The sequence below is a fragment of the Equus przewalskii genome, chromosome 21 (assembly GCF_037783145.1).
Source record: "Equus przewalskii isolate Varuska chromosome 21, EquPr2, whole genome shotgun sequence".
In the NCBI taxonomy this organism is placed as follows: domain Eukaryota; kingdom Metazoa; phylum Chordata; class Mammalia; order Perissodactyla; family Equidae; genus Equus; species Equus przewalskii.
The window spans coordinates 47,747,398-47,766,454 of record NC_091851.1 but is presented as its reverse complement, the minus strand read 5'-3'; the positions used below and the strand labels follow the sequence as shown (position 1 = coordinate 47,766,454).

General features: G+C 55.4%; 1 protein-coding gene across 1 annotated transcript in view; it reads right to left on the bottom strand.

The window, feature by feature from the left end:
• Positions 1–19,057, bottom strand: part of CDH4 (cadherin 4) — a 597,773-nt gene that overhangs the window by 63,948 nt on the left and 514,768 nt on the right. The window contains exons 5-6 of the mRNA XM_070587692.1: positions 11,570–11,725; positions 4,675–4,819 (exon numbers count right to left, since the gene is read on the bottom strand). Coding sequence (XP_070443793.1) covers positions 4,675–4,819; positions 11,570–11,725 — 301 coding nt within the window. The remainder of the gene's footprint in view (positions 1–4,674; positions 4,820–11,569; positions 11,726–19,057) is intronic.

Sequence of the window (19,057 nt, the reverse complement as noted above, 5' to 3'; positions counted from 1 at the left end):
GTGGGGGGGAGGTGGCTGTGGCTCTGAAGGGTGGTGTGAGGGGTCCTTGTGATGGAACTGTTCTGTGTCTTGATGTTGGTGTCAAACGAACCTACACACATGATGAAACTGCATAGAACCACACACACACACACACACGCACAAACGCATGTAGGTAAAACTGCTGAGATCTGAGAGAGGTCCATGGATCGCACCAAGGTCAGCATCCTGATGTGCTCTCGCACAACAGTTCTGCAAGATGTTATTTTTGGGGGAAACTGGGTGAAGCGTTTGTGGGATGTCTCTGTATCATTTCTTACACCTGCATGTATATCTACAACTATCTGAAATAGGATTTCTTAAAAAGACCCTTCTTCCAATGAGATCCTCTCCGGAAGCCCATTTATGAATTGGTTGGAGTGGCGACGCTTGGCTGGGTGGTGCGAGGGGTACAAGCCTGGCCCTCTGCTTCCTGCCCACCCAGGGGCGCGGGACACCTCCACAGAGCCCAGGGCCCCACGGAGCCCTGTGCCACAAGCCTCCTGGGCCTCCCGTCTCATTTCAGTTGGCCCTTTTTTCTTGGGAGCTGTAATTTTGGTTCCGCTTTCTAGTGAACTTGAAATCAACAAAACTTCATTTCTTTATGGAAAACATCTGCATTACAGATGTGAAATTATTACTAATCTGAATTCATGAGGGTTAGGGTCAATTTGAAAGCCAGGAAGAGAAGGCCCTAGTGGAAATGACAACTTTTGTAAGACCCGTTTGCTAGACAGTAAACTCACATCAGAGCCCACTCGTAGTGGACGGCAGGAGCCCACAGAGATGGAGAACGTGTGCAAGATGCTGTCACCCCTCAGAGACAGCCATCGCGCAGGGTCACCTGGTCACCTACAGGGGGTAGGCCCAGCAGGGCAGGGGCACAGGTCAGGGTTGGAGGCCAAGGCGGGCTCTGCGGGAAGGAGTGGGTGGCGTGTGCATGGGGAATAGGGGGCCCAGCGTGAGCAAACCCTTGGGGTGAGAACCACAGGCCATGTTCGAAGGGTAGGAGCAGACGTGTTTCCACTTCTGCTCTTAATGTGGACCATGAACGGGGTCTCCAAGGGGCTCTGGTGGCCCCTGGCCCGCTAGTGTTTCATCCAGGATTTGCGACAAAGACAAGAGGCTCCCTGAGGTTAGGAGGGACTGCTGCCGTGACCAGCAGCTTCAGGTGGCCCCGTGTGGGTGGGCACCACCAAAATCACCTACTGAAACCTGATGCCCAGTATGGTAGCTACTAGCCCCACATGGCTATTTAAATTCTAAATAAAAGTAGAAATTCAGCTCCTCAGTTGCATTAGCCACATTTCAGGTGCTCAGTGGCCACAGGTGGCTGACAACCCAGACATAGAACATTTCCATCATTACAGAAAGTTCCAGCAGAGAGCCCTGGTCTGGGGCCACCGGCCTCCCCAGTGTGACCCACATCCTGGCACGTGTGGTGCACGTCTGCCCTTGAGTCCACCTGACATCCAGCCCCTCCTTTCTGAGGCGACCGTCTGGTGTTCCTTTGGGGATCCACGCCTACCACATGCTCAGACCACGCGACTTGAGGTAAGACTAGAACTGGGCTCTGTGCCTGAAAAGTGCTCACGGTCTCTGCACAGCTGCGGGGACTGGCTCAGGACGGGCACATGACCCAGGAGGGTCTGCCCCGGGCTCTCGCTGGCACTGGAGGAGAGCTGCTCCCTCCCCTGGGGACATCCGAGGCTCAGGGACATGCCTGCAGCTGCTGAGGCTTCCTGCCGGCAGGAAGAGAGACCCTCCCAGGGAAGGAGCCAATGCAGAGAAGAGCAGGGTCAGGCAGTGGTCAGCGAGACCCTGACAAGTCCATTTCAGCACAGGCATCGCCACGGCTCAGCTGCCAGTGTCTCTGGATTTTTCAGTTATGTGAGACAATGGGTCCCTTTCCCCAAGGGGCACTTGAGGTGGGTTTTGACTCCCTGCTTACTGCAGAGATCTGACGGCTGTGATGGGGAGGGCCCCTCTTGATCCCAATGTGCAGTGAACGTTGTTGCTCCAGAAGGGGCCATCCCGGGCCTTCCACACCCTCCCAGTCTGTTCAACCCAGCAATGCCAGAGAGGGTTTCATAAAACTGAGGGGGGCCTGGTGCTGGGAAAAGAATGTGGGGGAAGCGTGGGACTGGCCTGGGATTCCAGGCCTGAGTTGGCTTGCTAACGTCAAGTGACCGACTCAAATCTTAAAAGGCTCTTATCTAGCTGAGTCAATATTGGACATATCTTTCCGTTTGTTTTCCATTAGAACGTACATCTGAAACCCTTCATTAGCCAATCATTCCAGAGGGTAACGACTAATTTCTGGCGGTAGTTTTTCCTTATCCCACAGAGGCACTGTGTAAAACCCTTCTATTAGTGTAATTTACTGACGTGAGGGGAGAAAGTGTGGAGGCCCTTTCCAGGTCCCGGGGGGAGCCCCAGGCCCCACTATGTGTGGGCGGCATCTCCTCGCCCCTGACCGGGGGAGTGAGGATGTCCAGTTGGGTCCCGGGGCCGCCTCACACCGCTATGTCCCGGGCTTTGCACAAAGAGGTGGCGACACTGTTTCCCCCAGAGTGCTGTTCTGGGACCAGAGACAGACTCCAGGGTCCCCCGGGGGCTCTGAAAGTCAGACAACATTTAGTGCAAACACAGTCCTGGAAAGGCGCCAGAGTGAACGGGAATAGGGGGCCCATGCTGGGATCAAGAGCAGCCTTCTGGCGTCCAGGCCACACCCAGCCGTGAGCGAGGGGGTTGCGGCAGCTCCCGGCTCTGGGCGTAAAGTCTCGTCAGGACTTCCAGAAGCAGACCAGTGATGCGCTATGTTGTTGTCCTAATGAGTGAAGCCAGGTGCACATTTGGGGAGACTTTCTCTATCGATTTGTTTTAAAATAAGACATGGGAGGCTTGATTTGTGATAGAAATCTAGGGGCCTTTACAGAGTGCTCCGGGTCTCATGGAGCGAGGCTTCTGTGTTAACAAGAAAGCCCCCAAGCCGGACACCCACGCCCCACGCTGACTCTTGCAAGAGCTGCCTGTTGGCAGCCTCGTTCGCTTTCTTTGGCAGCTTGAAGCTAATTTGCCCACCCACGACCTGCCCCTGCCCCTCAGGGGACTCAGGGGATGGGGAGAGTGCCCGAGGTTCCGGCAGAAATGATGCCACCTCTCGTTCCCTTTGCTGACCCCGGGCTGGCTGCCTCTCACGATTCAGAGACAATCAATGGGAAACGCAGTTCACCTTGTCGAAATGGCAGTCCCTGGAGACGCAGCTGTGACAGCCCCTCCAGCAGGGAAGCGATGGCAAATGTTTGCCTTCACGGCCCCTGAGCCAGGGTGCCTGCTGTCCCCCAGAGGGAGCCTGTCGAGCGCTGTGTCCCCTGCCCTCGGCTCCGGCTCTGTGAGCTCCGCCCTCCGTTTGCCCCGCGCCACAGGCCCATGTGAGGTTCAGATCAACGAGGGGACCTCTTCACTCCAAGTGTGTTCCTGATGTCGCCCGGGGCATTCTGACGGGTGAAGGAGATTGGTTGTTTCTCTGAACTTCAGATGTAACCAGGCACCTGTGTGGCAGTTATTTTAGCGCCTACTTTCCGCAGCCCGGGCAGGAGCCTCCTCAGTGACCCTTGGCTCAACACCCCCGCCCCCACCCAAGCCAGGCAGTTGCCCCAAGGACGACCCCCGACCCCCCCATGAGGGGCTGTGCTTCTTAAACTTCAGCAAGCACAGAACTGACCTGGGGGCTTGCCCCCAGACCCCAGGCCCACCTGCGGAGAGTCTGAATTAGCAGGTGTGGGCGAGAGACTCTGCATTTCCAACGCTCCCAGGCGGTCTGCTGGTCCCTGGGTCACCCTGGGAGCAGGCCGGCCAAGCTTCCACCTCGGCTGGGGATTCGGACCCACACACACACCAAGGGGCCTGGGCCGACCGCTTCACATCCTTGGGCCTGGAGTCTTGTCCTTGCTCAGGGGACATGGTGGGTGCCCACTGCTTGGTGGTTGTGGGATCCAGAGACCAGACACGTCACCCACTTAGCAAGGGCCCTGGCTCATAACAAGGTGGTTGTCACCTTTTGTCCCCGACTGAAGTCTGCGGGAAGACGGGCTCTTGGGTCAGCTCTGAGGTCTCAGCCACAGGGGTTCCCCTCTTGGCCCTCTCACTTGTTCCTCTGGTGCTTGGAATCAAATTCCAAGGGTGGCGCAGGAGACCTAGAATGGCCGTCTTCTCTCTGACCTCACCTCCTGCCCCATGCCCTTTGCACGTGCTCTTCCCTTCCCCTACCTCCCTTCCAGCACACGCACGGATCCCAGCCTGTCTCCGCACGTCGCTCCTTCTCACGCTTTAGCTCTCGGCCTGCATGTCACCTCCACAGAGCGGCTCCCTGATCTACGGCCACCCCTACGGGTTTCCTTCCAAGCCCGTCAGCATTGCAACGGCCTCATTCACGTCTTTTGTCTGCGTCCCCCTCTGGACCGTGAGTTCGGTGGCGCAGGGTGGGTCCTCAGTAACCATCCCCAAATAAACCTCGGGGGACGAGTCCCAGGGCGCCCTTGTGGCGGTGGGGGGTTATGCGACCCCCTAGAAGATACACCTCCTTGCCCACCTGTCCGGCCTGTCCTGGGCCACGCAGAGCCTGCCCATCACAGGGAAGCGGGCGGGCCTCACCTGGCTTGGAGCCCTCGTCCACGGAGCCGTTGTAGACCTGGTTGGCGAACTCGGGGCGGTTGTCGTTCATGTCGATGACGTAGATGTACAGGTCGATGGGGTTCTCCACCTTGTTTCCGTTCATGTCCACCGCGTGGGCTCTGAGCTGGAAAGCAACACACACACCGTCAGGCCGGCGGCCAGCTCTGTGGGGTCACTCCCGACTGTCAGGCTCAGACCCAGAGCATTGGGGTGCGGGCGACACAACAGTGCAGGCCCCCAGAAGAGGCCGCCTGGGTCTGGGGTGGGGTGGGCTTGGGACACGCCACGAAACTTCTCCAAGCCTCAGTTTCTCCTCTGTGGAAATGAGGGAGTTGTGAGAGGGCGAATGGGGTGATGCAGGAGCTGGAAGGTGACCGGATGCCCCCGTGCCGATGCCCCCCGGGACCTCCCGGGCCTGCTCAGACTGGTCCTGCCCCACTGACGACGAGGCTTCACGTCTACCTACAGTGGCTGCAGAAAAGCCATTTGTGCCAACCACGGGTGGGGGGCTCAAACTCCCACTACTGAGAGGTCTGGCCTGGGGGGGAGACCGGCGGGGGGCGCCGTCAGGGGCCTGGAGCTTGAGCGGCAGCTGAGGTTAACTTGGGCATCTATCGCGAGTCCACTCTGTTGGCTTATCTGTTCTTGGGGCACCGCGGAAGAAAATGGGGGACCCTGGGGTGGAAGCCCCCTGCTCTGCTGGGTCAGGGGCTCCAGAGCGCTTCATATGGAACATCGTCAAGGTACAAAGGGGGATGCCCTGCACTCGGGCTGGAAGGGTCCTGAGGGCTACTCAGACTCACCCCTTAATTTTGGGATTTTTCTTTCATTCATTCATTCACTCCTTCATTCATTCACTCAGTCAATGTTTGTCAAGGGCCTCCACGTGCCAGGCACTGGGCTGGATCCTAGATTATTGGTCCGTGACACAGTTGTGGCCTCCCTTGGAGGTGCTCATGGAGAAGGGAGACAGGCACAAAGCAGATAAAGAAGCCAAAAGTAATCTGGGTGCAATGGCAGTGACCCACCGAGGTTGAGGGGAGGCCAGGCAGGCCTCTCTGAGGAGGAGACATTTGAGCCAAGGCCTGAAGAAGGGGACAGGGAAGACAGCATGGGGCATACAGAGTGGCCGAGCCCCGGGGGCAGCAGAGGGCTGGAGTGGGGCCATGGGGGTCCTGGGGTTTAGGGGGAACCAAGAGTTGGAGAAGGGCGGGATCTGCCTGTGGTCTCTGTCACACAGCAGTGTGCCGGCCCCCATCTCTCTGTTGAAACCACGTCACCCCCTAAGCTGGACACATCAGACCTCAAGCTCTTTGTGACAAGACAGCGCCAAGCCAAGAGTGCTGAGAAGAGGTTGTGCTCGAGGCCTACGGTGGGACGCGTCTCCGAGCTGAGGGCTCTGCACAATCCTCCACGTCGCCCCTTGGTGCACAGCCCCCTCCCCCGACTCCGCCAGCCTCGGGGGAGAAGAAGGAGGCGCCTTCCATGCCTTGGGGAGGGAGACGGCGTAACTGCGTCCACGCGGCCTCAGTGCTCAGGTCCAGCCCGACAGCCCGCAGTGGGATCTCGCCCTGGAAATGGTGTGTTTAAGGAGCATCTCGAGGCTGGCTTTACTTAAGGAGGTGATCTGCATTGCGCAAATCTTGAGATGCTGCCTTGTTGTCTTAAGCAGCCACCCCGCCCCAGCCGCCATCAGGCCCCTCGTTCCTGGGAACCCCGATCTGCACCCCGTGCTGCCGTGGAAGTCCTCCCATGGATGGCCAGGCAATCCTTCACCTTGTCAAGCTCAGCCGTGCAATATCGCCCTGAGTCGAAGGTCGAGAAGCCTTTGAAGAAGAGTCATCCTGAGCCAAAATTAAAGTTAGTGTCTTCTAAGTGAAATGACACCGCCGATTTCAGGCGCTATCTTTAGCAGCAGGAGCAGCCCGAGTGGAGATAAAGATGAAAAGCGACGAAAGGGGTCCTTGTCACACTCTACCCACCCCCAAGTTTGACTTAGATTTGATAGTGTCTGTGGAAATCTCCAAGGAAAGACCCCCCCCCCCCATCCCTCAGGCTGGGCACATCGCTGCGGGACTGGAGAGGGTCCTGCCTTGGTGGTGGAGACAAGAAATGTCGACAGAGGGGCCGTCCAAACTTTCTGTGACTTGCAAATCTGAGTGTCACATGCAAAGTGAATTTCCTGCGATGCTCCGAATAGGACACTTTTCTATTCTTGTCACGGGGGATAAGATGGGGAAATGTCAGTATACAGGCTAGGTCTCGCATTGGGGTGGGAGTGAGTGCTGGAGGAGAGTGTGCATGCCTGCTGGTGGACAACAGTCCCACTGTGTGGGGGACCCCACTCTCTCCCCTCTGGATGCTCGATGTTCTTCATATCTTGATTGTGGACTGTCGGTTTCCTCCCTGGGGGCACCGAGTCTGGAACACTCCGTGTGGGCCCTGAAGGTCACCTCTGAGTGCACTCTGGGGATTGTCCTCCACCAACATCAGCAGCCGGTGCTCACCGTGCTCTCGCTCCGGTCTGGGCAGCGCCCAAGAGCTCGACACACGCTAACTTACCACAGTTTTCACAGGACCCCATGAGACTGGTATTGTCCCAACCCCTCGTCTGTGGAGGGAAAACTGGGGCTCAGGAAGATTGGGAGACTTGCCCGAGATGATGGTACGTGGTGGGACACGACGGCACGTCTTACTATGGAATCCTTGAAAGAATCTTCTAGAGAATCAACATGCAAAACAATGACTGCTCCTTTATTTCCTGCATTTAAATGTTTACATGTTGGTGTCTTTTTTTTTTTTAAGATTGGCCTGAGCTCACATCTGTTGCCAATCTTCTTTTTTTCCCTTCTTCCCCCCAAAACCCCCCAGGGCATAGTTGTATATTCTAGCTGCAGGTCCTTCTGGTTGTGGCATGTGGGACGCCACCTCAGCATGGCCTGACGAGCAGTGCCCTGTCTGCGCCCAGGATCCGAACCAGTGAAACCCTGGGCCGCCAAAGTGGAGCACGCCATCCCAACCACTTGGCCACGAGGTCGGTCCCTACATGTTGGTGTCTTAAGGTGACGGTGTCCACAGTTCATCGGCTCAATCTCAACTCTGACCACCCTCATCAGCCGAAGGAGTTGGGCAGAACAGGGGACGGGATTAAACAGTTACCAGGGCAGGAGGGCGAGAGAACTCGAAAATGGCTCCTGCAGCATGTGGGGCGCAGACCCCCAGATATGAATGCATGGTGGAACCCGCGAGTGGGTTACATTCTGTGGCACCGTTGACCGTAAGACAGAGAGACAGTATGGGTGGGACTGAGATAGCCTCAGGGCCCTACAAGCAGAGCGCTTTCTCCCGCGGTGGTAGGCTAGGGGGTCAGAGACTTGCAGGTGTCTTTTAAGAGGGGAGAGTGGCCCCAGGCCGACAGTCATCGAGGAAACAGGGACCTGAACCTCCCGCAGCCTGAATGAGCAGGAAGCAGAGTCTCCCAGGGCCTCCAGTAGGCTCATAGGCTGGCTGACCCCGTGATTTCCATCTTTTGAGACCCTAGGCAGAGCCCACCTGGACTGCTGACCTACAGACATAAGCTAATAAGTGGGCGCTATTCGAAGCCGCTCTGTTGGAGCTTGTGTGTCGGGCAGCATGGACAACTGACACCCCCGCTGGCCGGCCCCGCTGCCCCCAGAGGCCTGACGGGCATCCTGTGCCGTGGAAGTCCTGAGAGGGTCATGCTGGGGTCTTAGGAGGCACATGACGACTGCCTAGAGGGGGTTCCAAACTTTGGGGGTGGTGGGTCCCCTCATTTCACCAGCCGTCCCACCCTCCAGCTTCCCGTTTGGCTGGCTTGGGTGAGGAGGGCGTGGGGTCTGCACGTGTCCCTGGAGGGGACCAGGGCCTTTGGGGCATCTCAGCTTCCCCTCCAGGCCAGGCATGCCACCCTATTTCCCTCGGGACTGCCAGCCTGTGACCCCTGGCTTTTCCACGGGCCTTGCTGCAGAACCGTCCAGCTGCAGAGACATCGTGCGTCTCCCGGCAGGGTCTGGTGCTGAGTGAGGCTGTGGAGTCCTCAGGAAAAGGGACAGAGAAACGGAGGCGTGTTGAAAAGTGCAGCTGGATTCTTCTGCGCGATGCCAGCACATCTTGGCACCTGGAGGACTGACGACTCCTGCCTGTGAGCAAGGGGTAGGTGGGTGACCTTGCCCCCTGGATCGGCCACCTGGCCTCCAGCCCACTCCCCCTGGTGCTCTTGCTGTGGGCTGAGCTGTGAGCCCGGACGAAGGCTGCTCCTGAGCACCGGTGCACAGAGCTGGCCCTGGCAGCAGCGGTCCTTGAGGCCCCGCCCCCTGTCAGGGGGGCAGCGCCAGCTTGAGCAGCTCTGGAGGCAGCAGGTGGGCTGAGCCTGGACAGACTTTTCAGGGAGTCGGTGGGGATTCCAATGCTGATTTTGGTGTGAATTGCAGAGGAAACAGTTAACCAGAAACACCAAAAGTAAATCTAGTTTTGAGCTCAACAGTTCCACAAAGCAATTAAACTAAAATGAAAGGAAGGACCTTTCCACTCGGTGCAGGTTCTCTCAGCAGGTGCTGGGGTCTCAGTCCTCCAGAAACAGCCCTGACTGACAGCCCGGCAGTGCCATCTTTCCCATGGTCCCAGATGCCCGGCCTGACCCGCGCCTGCCAGGGCTGCAGCTCCCCAGGCCACGCACGCGGATGCTACCCTTGGAGAGGCAGCTGACCGCCCAGCTCTGCTCCGGTGAGAAGTCTTACAAAGACATCCTGTGCGGCACTTGCCAGCGAGGGCTTCAAGGGCGGGTCCATGTGCCCTTCATTTAGCTCCTTCGAGACTAACTCTCTCTGCTGTCTGCAGGTCAGGTCTCCTTTCCTCTGTCTGTCTGTCTGTCTGTCTGTCTCTTGCTCTGGTTCTCTGTCTCTGTCTCTCCCCTCTCTCTCTGTGTCTCAGTCTTTATTTCTCTCTCTGTCTCTGTTTTGCTCTCTCTCTCTCTCTCTCCTGTCTCTGTCTCTTTGTCTCTCTCTGTCTCTATCTCTTTCTCCCCTTCTGTCTCTGTCCGTCTCTGTCTCTCTCTCTCTCTAAGTCTCTCACTCTGCACATAGTTGTTGGCAGACAAGGGGAGTTGACTCTTCGTGCTATGAACACGTGTTGATGGCAGCACACAGCCCATGTGGGGAGCCAACAGCCATGTGAAGTCGATGTGCTTCTTGCCGCATGGCTGGCTGGACGTCGGTGCTGGCTGAATTGTCTAGGTGGTTCTGTGCACCTGCCTTGCCAGCTAACGGTGGGCTGAGAACTCATTAGGAGGTCCCAAACCACTGTCAATTAAATCTTCTTCCCCTAAACCTGGCTGCTGCCTTCCCAGCACCAGCCCAGGGGCTGGGGGAGGAGTTGGAGGAATGGGTGACAGTGGGGTGGGGGTGAGGGGGCGTGGGTGCTCTCAGCATTGAGCTAGGTGCCTAGGACCCGGGGCAGGGGTCCTCCAGGAAAGGAAGTTAACACTCAGTGGCTCTGGGGCAGTTTTCACCAGGGCCTGGACAGGCCACAGGAGGCCAGATGGAGACGAGGTGTGAGATCTACGGGTTCTCGAGCCGCAGCCTCCGTGAAAATGGCCTCATGGTCGACCCCCTTCAAGAGAGGGCCATGCACCCAGAGCCAGCGTGCAGGGCCAGCTTCATGGCCTGTGTTCTGTGAAGTCACACAGGGCCCCACGCTCAGAAGAGCTGGTGCTGGGCTGGACGCTCTGCTCTCACTTCCCTGACATTCTTATTCAGTTTGGATGAGGGGTCCCTTGTTATATTTTGCATTGGGACCCAGAAATTCCGTGGTTAGCCCTGCCATAAGAGCAGAGATGGGCTGGGACCCCCACGGCGTCCACAGTGTGAGGGCTGCCCACCGCTTACAACAAAGGTTTTCTTTCAGCAGAAAGAGTCTTGAAGATTCAGAAGAAACAAGCCTGAGAAGACCTGGCTGCAGCTTGACACTGGCACTGGGGACAGCAGGGCTCGCCAGAGGCTGACGGGGGCAGGAGAGGCACCTGGCAAGGGCTGCCCCTCCAAAGCAGCTGGAGAACTTTGGAGATGAGACCCCGAGCACGCGTTCCAGCAGGAAACCGAAGGAGGCCAGTGGTGAGTGCCCGAGGGCTCACCTGGTGAGGGCGGGGGCTTGGCCCTGAGCTCTGGCTCCAGCCCCTGCCACCTCCAGCTGGCGCACAGCCTCATCTTGCAGATAAGGCAGCAGAGCCCAGAGAGGGGCCCAGTCCCACAGGATCACGGAGCATTGGGCCTGAGGGTGTGAGACCCTCTATTGCCAGCCCTGCTCCAGGGCCCCTCTCTGCTTAGCCACCATGTTGGAGAGGCCAAGGAGGAAGGGAGTTGACAGCCCCTGTAGCCGAGCCCCGCAGCCTCCACTTCCTCATCCATTTTACTCTCCATACACAGCTCGGAGATGGAACCAGAGCGGCTCTCACTTCAGAGCCACTTTTCTGCTCTCAGAGACACAGGAGGAGCGGAAGGCTGCGGGGTGCGTGCTCCAGAGCTGGAGAGGACGGGGACGACAGCAGGGTGGTGCTTTAGAGAGGGCCCCGAGTGTGCACGGCAGCTGTGTGACCCCCATCAGCACTAACGAGCCCCTGGGATATGGCGTGGATCGAGACCTTCTAGATTGGTGTTCTCCCAGTGTGGTCCCAGATCTGCCGGCGCCACCTGCGAGTGTGTTCGAAGTGCAAATTCTCCTGTGCACCTGCGCTCACTGAATCAGAAACTCTGGGCGGCGCCCAGCACAGGGGGCTTTAGCAGCCCTCCGGTGATCCTGGCATAGGCTCAGGTCTGTGTTCTCCTTCTACAGTCGGAAACCCGAGGCCGTGGATACTCACGTGATAGGAGGCTCGCTCCTCGCGGTCCATGGGCCGAGTGACGTACATCCGGCCGGACATGGAATCGATGCTGAAGACCTCCATGGGGGGCTGGTCGGCACCCACGCCCGTGACGCTATACCGGATGGGAATGTCGTTGTCTTTGTCGGACCGGATCTGGAAGGAAGAAGAAGGGAGAGGGGAGTCAGCCTGCGGCTAGGAGCCAGAGCCACGCTCCTTTCTCTGACCTCGGCCCCTCCCCGATTTCCTCACACTTGGCCATTCTCAGGGACACCTGGGACCACAGCTAGTGCTCCATCCACTTTGGGAACCAAAAGGGCTGTCAGGGGTCAGGGTTCTACTGAGTGCCACCAACTACGCGTCCAGTGACCCACCAGGTAACAGGTGGGACAAGACACAATATTCCAGGTGGAAAGGCTCTGCAGGGAGTGTGACACACGCAGAGACCTTTGGCTCCACTGAGGAGGACTGGAAAGGAGGGTTAAAATGGCCAAGGCCCTGGTGCAAAGGCTCCGGGAAAGGATGAAGGCGGAAAACAGAGCTGCCTCTGTGGGGTCTTGAGGGAAAAAGGCTGGGACCCAATACATTTATGTCCTCAAGTTTTCATCCCTTGGGAAGACAGCAGACATTTCTGGATGTGCAAAGATGTCCCCTCATCTTGCTCCTTTGACAGAGACACTGGAAGACATGGTTCAGGCCCTGGGAGGTGACTCACAGTGGGGACCTCAAGAATAGGGGGCCGTGACAGAAATGACCCGCTCCAGAAATCTAACGCTGAAAACTGTCAACATGGTTACAGGGTTAAATACACACATACAAATATTTTTTTTTTACAGAAGCTGTATATTGTTGGAAAAAACAATTTAATAATGGTTATCTGGATCCAAAACCCAAAGTGAGTCAGCAAAGACTGAGAACTGTGGGAGGGAAGGAAAAGGGCAGAGACAAATGCACAATTCGACTGTTCACACGGGCTGGGGAAGGGTTCTGCAAAGACACCCTTTTACTTTTGATCAGGTAATTAGATCAATATAAGTCTGTGGGAAACAAGAGGAACACGTGGAATTAAAATAAGACGTGCATCTTTCATTTAGATGACGCAAAAGCCCTCATGATGAGGGGCAGTCAGAATCGCCGTTGCTGGCACCGTGGAAGGGAACTGGCCTCTCTGAGCCATGGGAAAGTGTCAACAAGCCACAGAGATTCGAACGGTAGAATCAATAAGTTCCCATTAACAGATGGGCATTCCACTGCGAATACACCTCCGGAAAATACAACTTTAAAAATCAAGGCCCAGGGGACCATGACAGCATTTTATAGCAAAATGGACCATGATGAAAACCTCAAATATTCCACAAGGCAAAACTGAGTAGGGCTTTTCATGAGAACAATGCAATTAAAATTTAACAATAAAACTTAAAAAAATGACCTTTTAGAAATTTTAAAAACATTCTGAAATAACCATGGGGTCAACTGGAAATCAAAACTGCCTTTAGAGGAGATTTAGAAATAGTGATGACAACGAGTCTATTGCAGAGGGAGACCCGAGGAATTTGGCCAAAGGTTGAGTCAGAGCAAATCCTTAATTTTCAGTGTTTTTATCATTAAAACAGAATTACAGCAAACGAACTGAGCAGCCAATGCCAGAAGGATAGGAATGGTAAAGCAGGGTGCCTGCCGCAAACACTGGAGTCGTCAACAAAGACAGACACAGACGTTTCTGAGTCTGAAAACAGAAATATAGAAGAATTGATAAATAGATTTAAGAGCTGTACTTAGGGGAAAAATCCTCAAGAAAATAGACGCACGTTTGGAAAACTTAAGAGAAAAAATAAGACTATTTTTACATTTCATTCTTTAATTTTATGCTAACACAGTTGAAAATCTCGATGAAATGTATTAGTTTTTGAGAAAATATAAGATTTCAAATGACTAGAGAAATAGCAAACCTGAAGAGACCACTATCTCTTCAGGAACTTCCTCTGAATAGCGCTCCAGGCACCGGGAAGCTCACCTAGGAGCGGTGTGAAAGCTTCCCAGAGAGAGAAGCAGCAGCCCGCCTGGCTTCCCCTGAGCCGCCGCAGGCCGTCGTCCTCACCCTGAGAGCACAGAGCGAGAGAATCGCACACCAGCTCCGCAGACGGACGTCGCTGTGACGATCAGAACTGGAATCCCAGCCAGCGGGGTTCAGCAGTGACCTCCCAGACCCTCCCCACACGGAGGGGACAGTGCTGGTGTCTAATCGGAGAGTCCCCATTACAAGTTCCAGCAAAGCAGACTTAAAACCAGCCTATACGGTCACCACTATTCTTGCTGATATGTAAATAATCGGGCCAAATTAATGAGACTAGACTCATTTTGCAAACAAATTAGTCCTCTGTGACTATCTTAGGAATGGGGGTGATTGCAGAGAAAAAAACTGTTTCAGGAGAAGGCTGTTACACACCCTGGTGGACATCAGAGTCTAGCACTGTTCATTGTCTTTGAGATTTTATCATCTGCCCGTAAACTGGACTGGATCCTGAAATCTTCTAGTTTCCTCAAATATCTGGCTATAATTCTCCAAACCAATGCTTCTAATTTTCTCCCACCTTCTGACTTGGAATCACTAAGAACCCAAACCGCCCTTTTCCAGGAGTCCTGAGACCTGAGGCTGGATGGGGTGATTTAACCTCAGGGAAGCTGTCACAACAGCTCCTGCATGGACAACCTTCACGCCTGTCGCTGTGTGGGCCACTCAGAAAGGCCACTGGGACACTTGATGACATCAGTGATGGCACTCAAACCGCAGAAGATGCTCTGAGCTCGGCATCTACAAATCTCGACTGGTTGCCCTCTGGACCCTGAAACTGGTTTAAAGTCTGCTCCAACCATTAACCTTTGTTTTATTTTTTGTTTCCCTAGAAATGCCTCGTATTCAATGCCTGACTGTTTGCACCATTCAGATCCCCGTGCCATCCTGCCTCCTGAAATGAGATGCGGCTAACTGAACTGGCCTTTTCTCAGGACTGAGAGACGCGACCATCTGCCAGCCCGCTTCCTGGACCATGACACTGCTTGGGGAACTTTCAAAGATGGGGATGAAGGGCAGCATACGCCACCCAAAAATCTGCTGCCTTGGCGTGTTGGTTATCTTGAGCTGCAGGCACTTGAAATACAGCGGACGCAGGGAGAGCGTCCTCTGACTTCCCCTCAGCTGCCTCAGTACAGACCCTCCAAAAGGAGTCAGTCATCGCAGGTCTCTCCCAGGGAGCTCGGTCACCCAGGGAGGATGAGCTCTTGTCACAGGAGGGAGATGGGACGTCGAGACCACAGTCAGACAGACTCTGTCACCAAGGTCACACCTCCCGCCTGTCTTCTAAGGCCCAGCCATCTTTCCTAAACGTCATTTCCTCTCCCCCAAAAGGCCCCATCCTCGCTCCTCCCCTCTGAAGATGGTGTTTAAGCCTGAATTCTCAGCCACCTTAGGGAGTTGCTCGTTATCCCTGGGTCTCCCACGTACACATGAGGTTGACATGTTGGTAAACTTGCGTTTGGTTTTTCTCTGGGGGACCTGCCTTCCATCACAGGGGTCCCAGCCAGGGGCTCAGAAGGGTGGAGGGAAAATGACTTTTCCTCCTCCACACACCTGAGTAGGATTTATCTCAGCAACGAAGGATGACTTCTTCTTGGGGAGCTTATTTCCGGAGCACGATAACAGTCGGAGGCTCATCTCCATAGAGGCTCCAGGGAGACTTGATAAGGACCGTCCTTCCCAGCTGAATTTGTACCAAAAAAACAAGCCACCCCTGAGAAAAACTCTGCTTCTTAGAAAATTCAGCCTGATGGGGACGAGAGCATATTTCTTAATCCAGCGTTTACTGGTGACGCAGTGGGGTCGTCCCCACTGAGGGCACGAGTGTGGGGACAAGAACATCAGCTACCCTTTTAACAGCAGCCTGTCCACGCGACACGACGTGAAACAAAACGCCGTTTACCCAACAGCTAGAAGGGGGTCCCGCTCTCACCACACAGGCATCGTGTAGGTCAGAGGAAATGTGGGGCTGCGGGGTGCTGGGCCAGCGGCCTCCGGGAGAGGAAGTGCAACCCCGTGCCCAAGTGCATGCACACTCACACACGCTCACGCACCCCTGCCCCCCTATTGGAGATGAATGCTGGGTCCCGGGCCTCCCACCTTCCGCTCGGCTGCTCACGACAGCCTTGGGCATCTCAGGACGAGGCTCTGACCCATCTTTCATCCCATGGCTCTCTGCTGCCCACCAGGTGCCCCTCTTCACACAGAACAGCCGCCCTGACCAGCCCCGGCCCAGGCGACACAGCGTGGATTCAGGGAGATAAACAGCCAACGGGTGACGAGTGCTCTTTCTGGTGGCTGGCTCCCTTCCCAGGGATCAGGTCCCTCTGTGGCTAAGATCTGTCTCTTCTCCATCCACAGAGAGTTTGCACGAAGATTTGGTCACCTGGGAAATGGGGCAAAAGCTTGCAAGTCTAGTTTAGAAGAAGCTCTGCTGCCTATGACAGAGCGTTCCTCAGCGCTGGGAGAGTGCGCCAAAGGAGACCAGACTCCATTGCGGAGAGAAAGGAACTGAGTAATTAATGTGGAAAATTCAAGGCTCGCTGCTCATGGTGCACCTCATCTGCCTTCCAGGATTGCAGAAGGTTCTAGAAGGGTTGGTGAGCTTGGAAGCTTGCTTTGACTTTAGGTTAAGAGAAGGGCACGTGGAGCACACAGTAGGCCCTTGAATAATATTGCCGAGTTGGCCTGGGGAGGGCGTCTGAGCCAGACACAGTCTTTCAGAGACAGCGGGTGAGTGTGTGGGGCTCCGGCGGCCGGCAGGGCGGGCAGAACATTCTTTGGGCCAGACGGCCTGACTTTCACTGGGAAATTTAATTATAAAGCTGCTGGAAAGAACCCGCCACATATTTAAAGAGATTGTATTTTTTGTAAAGAAATCTCATTACATTTTGACCATCGGGCCGCATTTGCCTAATTCTCCAGGTGCCACTCAGTGGCGCCTCCTGAAATATGGCACCATGCGCACCAGGGGTCTGCGCGCCGGCTCTCACAACGCTCTGAATTCCCCCACAGTTTACCAGATTAGGAAGAAATACAGTGCGGATGAATTCACCAGATCAGGGCAGAGCAGTTTTCCCCCTGATTTGTGTCTGGAAAATGAGAAAAACATCGCGGCGGCATACGACGGGGCCATGAATAAAGCACAGACAGGCATTTCCATCACCCGTCTCGCTTTTATGATGCTGTGGAGAATTATGCTCCTTTGCATTTGTTATTAAAGGACAGAACAGATGGTAAAAGGTTAGTTTAAAGTGATGTCTACATTAAAATAACTTATGGTGCCCGGCGACTGTGTGCACCCAGGGACTGCTGCTCGGAAGGCCAGCTCTCGTCCTTAGGAAAGGCTGGATGAAACGAAGGATTTTGGCAGAACTTCCCCCAAGGAGGACATATTTGCCTAATTTCAAGTGAACTTGAAACTGGAGAAAAGTCACCATGTGTAGTTTTGAATTGCAAACGCCTTGGAAGTGTATTCCCAAAGCATCGAAGGGGAGGACGCTCTGGGGACAGAACCACATCCAGACTCAGCAGAGGAAACCGCGCCTCGGGAGGGGAGGGGAGCCTCAGTTTCAGGCTGAGTCACTTCAACGGCACCTTCACTGCCCAAGCAGCACCCCTGCGTGACGGACCGGCCCGGCCCTCACTGGGGTCGTGGACCAGAGGAATCAGAGACAGCTAGAAAAGTGACACCCTCTTAATGCATAATTCTAAGGATCGCGATGAGGACTGTCAGGGAAAGAACGGGGTCTGTGAGACACCTGCCTAAGAATGTGGGGGGCAAGGATGATCTTCGAGAAAGTCAGGTTCAAATCGAGTGGTTTGTCCACTGCCTTGTGCAGTTCCTGGACACACACACACACACACGCACATACACACGCATACTAACACACACACACGCAAACACAAATACATACACATAAACACACAAATACACAAACCCGCACACATACATACAAACATATGCACGTGCGAGTGCACATGCACACACATGCACACGGCTGGATCTCCCCTCTCCTTTTTCATTGGACCTCTTGGAGGGTGATGGCCGTCTGTGTCCTGATGGGTCCTGCCATGCCGCCATTAACGAGGCCTCCCTAGACTCTGTCGCAGCATTTTGACGATCCCTCAGGACCCAGTTCCTCCACGAGGATGTAATTCCTTAGTGAAGTGCTTTAGCTCTTTCTCCTTGTGTGATATTAAACCCAGAGATTTTCCCAAGAAAACAGATTGCAGTCTTATTTTCATTACCTGTCGGGAGTTCTGAGTTGCCTGGAGCAGTTCCCATTTCTCCATCCAGTAAAAAGCTCTGAATCGTGACAGCAGGCACCTCGCCCCCACCCACCGCATCCTGGACTGCGCACCAGGAGGCAGGCAGGTGGATTTGGCCGTGACTGCAGACGGCCAAGAGAGGCAATTTTCTTTTAAAATTTGACTCTCAGCAGAGCTCAGAGGTAAGAGCACTATTTCACCTGAATACCTCTGCAGCTTCCCCGTGGCCTCAGCTCTCCATGCTGGAGCCTCTTAATTTTCACGCTGGCAGAGACTCAGGGTTTTCTCAGGTTTTATGCGTCTGTTCCTGTCTGCCTTGCACGGCAGACCCCCGCCCTGGCCTCCACTCTCCTTCCTCCCTCACTTCCGCTCCTAACCCCCTTCCCTGACACTACTTTTGAGCACTAAGGATGCTCCACACCCTTTTCTAGGTCCTGGGCACACACTCAGGACAGTTTCTGTCCCTGAGGACGGGGTGCCCAGGCTTAGCACCACGTACACAGTAGGTGCTCAATAAGTGTTGGATGAACAAATGAAACAAGGACATACAGCCTGGGGGCAGGCAGACAAGTAGACAGGTCACCAGGGTCACATCTGGGTGCAGTAGGGAAACCTAAGGCTGTGGTATTGGAGGCAAGAAGGGCTTCCTTCCAGCAGGACAAGTGGCTTCTCTGAGCCCCAGGTGGAGGCTGTGGGCACAGAGAGAAGGAGGGGAGGGAGGCCCAGGGACCGGGAGGCAGGGGCAGGGAGGGGGAGGCAAAGGTCCAAGGTGGCTGAGGAGAGAGTGGGAAGGGAGTGGAGAAAAGGAGAGGGAGGGAGTAGTCGGGAGAGAAGTGAGGTGTGCTCACCCACGCCCAGGGCGGAGCCGGGCCTGCAGAAGGGGCGGAGCTGGACAGGAGGAGTGGGGGCTTCAGCCTGGGGAACCCCCGGCGCCGGACGGCTGGAGGGGCTGCTCCCTAGAAGTGCCTGGCCTGTCCTTGCAGAGCCCGCGGGGCCCTGGGGGCTGGAGGAGGCGGGCAGAGGGTTGTGCTGTAGAGGCAGCCAGGAACCGCAGGAGAGTGGTGTCACTAGTCCCCAGGCAGCTGACCGAGAGGAAGGAGCTGGGGGAGTGCTGGCCCCGGGGTGGGGTGTGCTTCATCTCT